A 5,166-nucleotide genomic window follows, 5' to 3' on the forward strand; every position below is an offset into this window, starting at 1 on the left:
GGATTCAGAAGAGGAAGTGGAACAAGGGATATCATAGCTGTTGTCAGATGGATCTTGGCTCAAGGCAAAGAATACAAGAAAGATGTTTACTTGTGTTTTATTGACTATGCAAAGGCATTTGATTTTGTGGATGATGACAAATTGTGGATAACATTGAGAAGAATGGGAATTCCCAAACACTTAATTGTACTTATGAGGAACCTGTACCTGACCCGGAGGCTGTTGTTCGAAAGGAACAAGGGGACACTACATGGTTTAAAATCAAGAAGAGGGTGCATTAGGGTTGTATCCTTTCCCCATACTAATTCAATCTATGTATTGAGCAAATAATCTGAGAATCTGGACTATATGAAGAAAAATGTGGCATTAGGATTGGAGGAAGACTCATTAACAACCTGAGATATACTGATGATACAACTTTGCTTGCTGAAAGTGAGGATGACTTGAAGCACTTACTTATGAAGATTGAAGAATACAGTCTGCAATATGGATTACATCTCAATATAAAGAAAACAAAAATCCTCACAACTGGACCAATAAGCAGCATCACGATAAATGGAGAAAAAATTGCAGTTGCCAAAGAATTCACATTGCTTGGTTCTACAATCGATGCCATTGGAAGCAGCAATCAGGACATTAGACAACGTGTAGCACTCAGAAGGTTGGCGGCAAAGGAACTCTTTCAAGTGCTGAGGGGCAAAGATGTCTCCTTGAGGACTAAGGTGTGCCTGACACAAGCCATGATATTTTCAATGGCCTCATGTGCACGTGAGAGTTGGAAAATGAATAAGGAAGACCAAAGAAGAGTTGATGCTTTTGAGTTGTGGTGCTGGCGAACAATGCTGAAAATACCATGGACCGCTAAAAGAACTAACAGATCGGTCCTAACATTCAATTAACTCTTCCATTTTTATTCCATGGTCATGGGAAATACAGAAACATCTCTGGAAGCTGATTAAAAATTTTGCATCTCCTCTTGGAAAACTCCTGAGCTAAGCTTAATTATCCTTTTCAAAAATCGGTGTTATATCTTGAATTATTAGTTTCCTTTGTTTTTAAGTATATTTTGTATTTTTTTATAATTAAAATGACTTCTCAGAATAATGCAAGTTTAATTTACTTCTCAGTATAATGGAAAGAAATAATAAAAAAAAAATTAGACCATTTCTTTTGATCTGTGGACACACAATGATAATGTATAGGAATAATTTAAATATGTTAAATATTTATTGCATACAACAAAGTTTCAAGTTCAGATTTTTTCCTCCATGTAGTACATCTTGCCCCTGAGGCCCACAGTTTAATAACCTAATCTGTCACTTTAATCACATTTTTGGCACTTGCACTTTAACTGCCAATATGATTTTAATCATTTTATTATTTAATTGAACTTCTATAAATAGCTAAAAGCCCTTTATTTTTAATATTTAGGCAAGATCTTCTGATAAATTATTGATATAAAATGCAACATAGTGATGTAAAATGGCCCGGGTGTTTACAGTACCAGTTGGATTGCTAGTGTTGCTATGTTCAATGTAAAGGTTTATACATATATACCTAAATATATACATCTTTTTATTTGTCTTTCTAACTTGTAGGAATAAATGCCATCAATACAGTGATTGCCTAAATTTTATTTACTTTTACCTTTACCTTTATAAGGAGCTCTGGTGGTACAGAGCTTAAGGCATTTATTTAACTGCTGACCAGAAGCTTGTTGATTCAAACCCACCAGCCACTCCAAGAAAGGAAGATGCATCATAAATCCACTTCTGTAAAGATTTACTGCCTTGGAAACCCAATGGGGGGGGGGTCCCTATGAGTCACAATAAACTTAATAGCTGTGGGTTAGGTTTTTAGTTTTTTATTTTCATAAAACGTGATCTCTAGCCTTCTCAAAGTTTTACTTGATTTTATCTGAGAATCTGGAAGGGTGTCTCACGTGTGGTTATTCACATTATTTATTCATTTTAATTTCTGGTCATACCCGCTGTATCAATGTTCCTTGCATGCCTCATCACTGCCTCTGATGATTACCTCCAATAGGACATGATTTTCATTCTTGTATACTGAACAGTCTCCTGATACTACAAGACAGCTCTTTATTTTTTTCTTTTTATCTCTTTCTAAAAGTTCCCAGAGTTTTGAAAGGAATTAATCTGGTATTTCCAGTTTAACCCCAGTAGAAGTTTAAATACTGAAAAGCCTCTGCAAAAAGTATATTTTGTTGACAGGTTATTGTACTGAGTATAAACCCTCACAAAAATCGTATCAAAATCAACCAGAATGGGAAAATGAATAATACTGGATCAAAGTTAGGTCTGTATTTGCTGTATGGCCTTTGGAATTTTGTTTCTTCCTCTCTCACATATTTTTTAAGTAGTGGGTCTATTGGAAAATCTTATTGAAAATCACAAACTGAAGAGCACACATTTTGTTTTATTATTTTCTCACCAGAACCAGAAACAGATTTTAAATTACCATAAACCCCAAAACTTCCTTTAATGTTTGTGTAACATCTTGACAGTTGTGCCAGAAGATGTTGGCGTCTACCTTCAAAAAATTTCATCTGAAATATTAATTTCTCTTTTCAAGGAAACCTTGGCCTTTCAAGGAGATGTTGTTGTTGTTGTGTCCCCTTAATTTTGTGTTTGCCATTTTTTCCTCTTGTGACATTCAGTGCAATCCCCACATTATAACAGTGTTCTTCCCACATCCTCCCTACACCCACCCCTTCCCTTCATCTCTCCCCTCCCCTCCCAACTTCCTAGTTCTATCCTTAGGCAAATATTGTCATCTTTACTCCATATGCTTGATTGTTATAATGAGTGCATTCCTTCTTGATGTTCCTGTTCACTTTATAGGTCTGTCTCCAACTTGACAGTAGTGTGTTGGGTTGTGTTGCATCATTTGGCTCCCAGTTGATCACGAGGGTTAAGTTCAGGCCTTAGCTTGAAGGGTGTCTAAAGACCATAGTCTCAAGGTTTCCCCCACTCCTCATCAGACTAGTAATCTTGGTATATTTATTATTATTATTATTATTATTTCAAAGATTTTGAATTTTATTCCACATTTTCCACCACTCTGTCCAGGACCTCTTATTGTGATCCCTTTCAGAGTGGTCAGCCATGGTATTTGGGTATCATCTAGTTTTTCTGGTCTCAGAGTTGTGAAGGCTCAGCTTCACAATCCTCCACTAGTCTTTTGGATTGATTGTTTCCTGGGTCTTAGATTTTCTTCACTTTGTTCTGGATGGGGAAAGACTAATAGTTGCACCTAAGATGTCTGCTTACAAGCTTTTAAGACCCTAGTCACAACTCACCAAAGTAGGCTGTAGAACATTGCCTTTTTGAACTGTTTATCTAATTGACCTTAATGTTCCTGAGACTGTGGAGCTGAGCCTCCATACCCAGCAACTCATTCCCTCAAGGTTTTTGGTTATGACTAAGATGTTTTCATAAATATATATAAGTTTGACAGTGGCTATCTCTACATATAAGTTTATATGTGCTGCAAATATATCCATGAATGTTGCTATATTCATGGAAATACATTCATGGATATATAGTCCCATTCCCTTTCCCACTCCTGTTCAGCTTGAGTGTCTATCTATACATTCCCTCTTAAATTATTGCTATTACTGATTTTACTGCTCATTTTCAAACCTTCCCAGATATCCTATGCCTTATGGAATCTTTAGCACTGACTTGCCAACATATTCCATGCACAAGAGAGAAATATCTGTTACTGTCCATAATGCTCTTTCTATTTCTGTTCATTGGTGATCTAAAGTCACATTCCAAGATCTAGTGGTCTACTTTCCAGAGAACTCAAACTTGTATACAGTAGACTTAAACTGAGAAACAGTGTTGGATAGACTCCCTTCTTTTCTCTCCACCCTCTCTCTCTCCTGGTACCTATCTGTACACAGATCTCTGTCTTCTCCAGCCAATATACAAATTGATTACTCCTTTCTACTAAAGACTCATTGCCATTGAGTTGATTTTAACTCATAGCACTCAGCTGCAAACCAAAAGGTTATAACTCATCAGCCACTCCATGTCTGCTTCCTTGAAGATTTAAAGCCTTGGAAACCCTATGTGACAGTTCTACTCTGTCCTATAGAGTCACTATGAGTCAGAATCAACAGGACAGTAGTGAGTGGTTTTGTTTTTGTTTTTTATCTACCAATGCATCATATATTTTCAGACATTTCTGAATTTCATTTATCATTTATTTGGAACTCTAACTGTATCATTGGCCATATAATATATGTATGCATATATTATTGTTGTTGTTAGTTACCATCTAGGTGATTCTGACCCATGGTGATTTTATATGTATACATATTTATGCCATGAATAGTTTCAAGGAAGAAAGTGGATCTAAACTGGCTAACTGTGAATAGAATTTCAATTATATGACCCATTTCCTTCCCTTTTCTTGCAGGTGACAATATGTGCAGAGTAAATAATGGTGGCTGTAGTAATCTTTGCTTGGCCATTCCAGGAGGCCGAGTATGTGCCTGTGCTGATAATCAAGTTTTGGATGAAAATGGGACAACTTGCACTTGTAAGTTTCTCTTTTTGTTACATTTACTTTTTATATGTCACACTCTAAAGACTAAAAGTAGACAAAACCAGATGAAGTAAAATTAAAATCAAATTTGGAAAGAGGAATTCAGATAATTGCTTAGTCTTGATTATACCTAAATTGCAAGTAATTAAATGAACTAACTTGTAATATTCAGATTGATAAGGCTAATAATGAAGTTTTGGAAAGTATCGTGTCATTGCTGCATGTAGTTTAGTAGAAAAAAATAGATAGATATATGCCACAGGGAGCAACTATTTCATTACATTTTCAGTTAACCTCACCATCAATATTGCAACGAAAATGAGGAAGTGTTGGTTGCAAAGATGATAGATATGTTTATGCATAGCATAGATAAATTAAATTACTTGTAAGGCTCAATTATCTATATTGTTTGGTGGTGAAGGGTAAAGAAAGGCACAGAAAGAGGCTTTTGGACTATTCTGGACTTCCTCAAAATAGTGAATTGACTGGTTGACTGACTGGGATTATTGACACTTTATGATTTTCATTGACCATCCTCACCTTACGCCATCTTATTATTCTAATTTGACTCTTTTTGAAATTAGTCAT

The 5,166-nt window shown here is 35.7% G+C and overlaps 1 protein-coding gene across 1 annotated transcript in view; it reads left to right on the top strand.

Annotated features, from left to right (window-relative positions):
• Nucleotides 1–5,166, top strand: part of LRP1B (LDL receptor related protein 1B) — a 1,967,638-nt gene that overhangs the window by 780,461 nt on the left and 1,182,011 nt on the right. The window contains exon 16 of the mRNA XM_007946050.1: nt 4,450–4,572. Within this exon, the coding sequence (XP_007944241.1) occupies nt 4,450–4,572 (123 nt within the window). The remainder of the gene's footprint in view (nt 1–4,449; nt 4,573–5,166) is intronic.

This window comes from Orycteropus afer, unplaced genomic scaffold (assembly GCF_000298275.1).
Source record: "Orycteropus afer afer isolate SDZICR_OR568_19922 unplaced genomic scaffold, OryAfe1.0 scaffold00148, whole genome shotgun sequence".
Lineage (NCBI taxonomy): Eukaryota > Metazoa > Chordata > Mammalia > Tubulidentata > Orycteropodidae > Orycteropus > Orycteropus afer.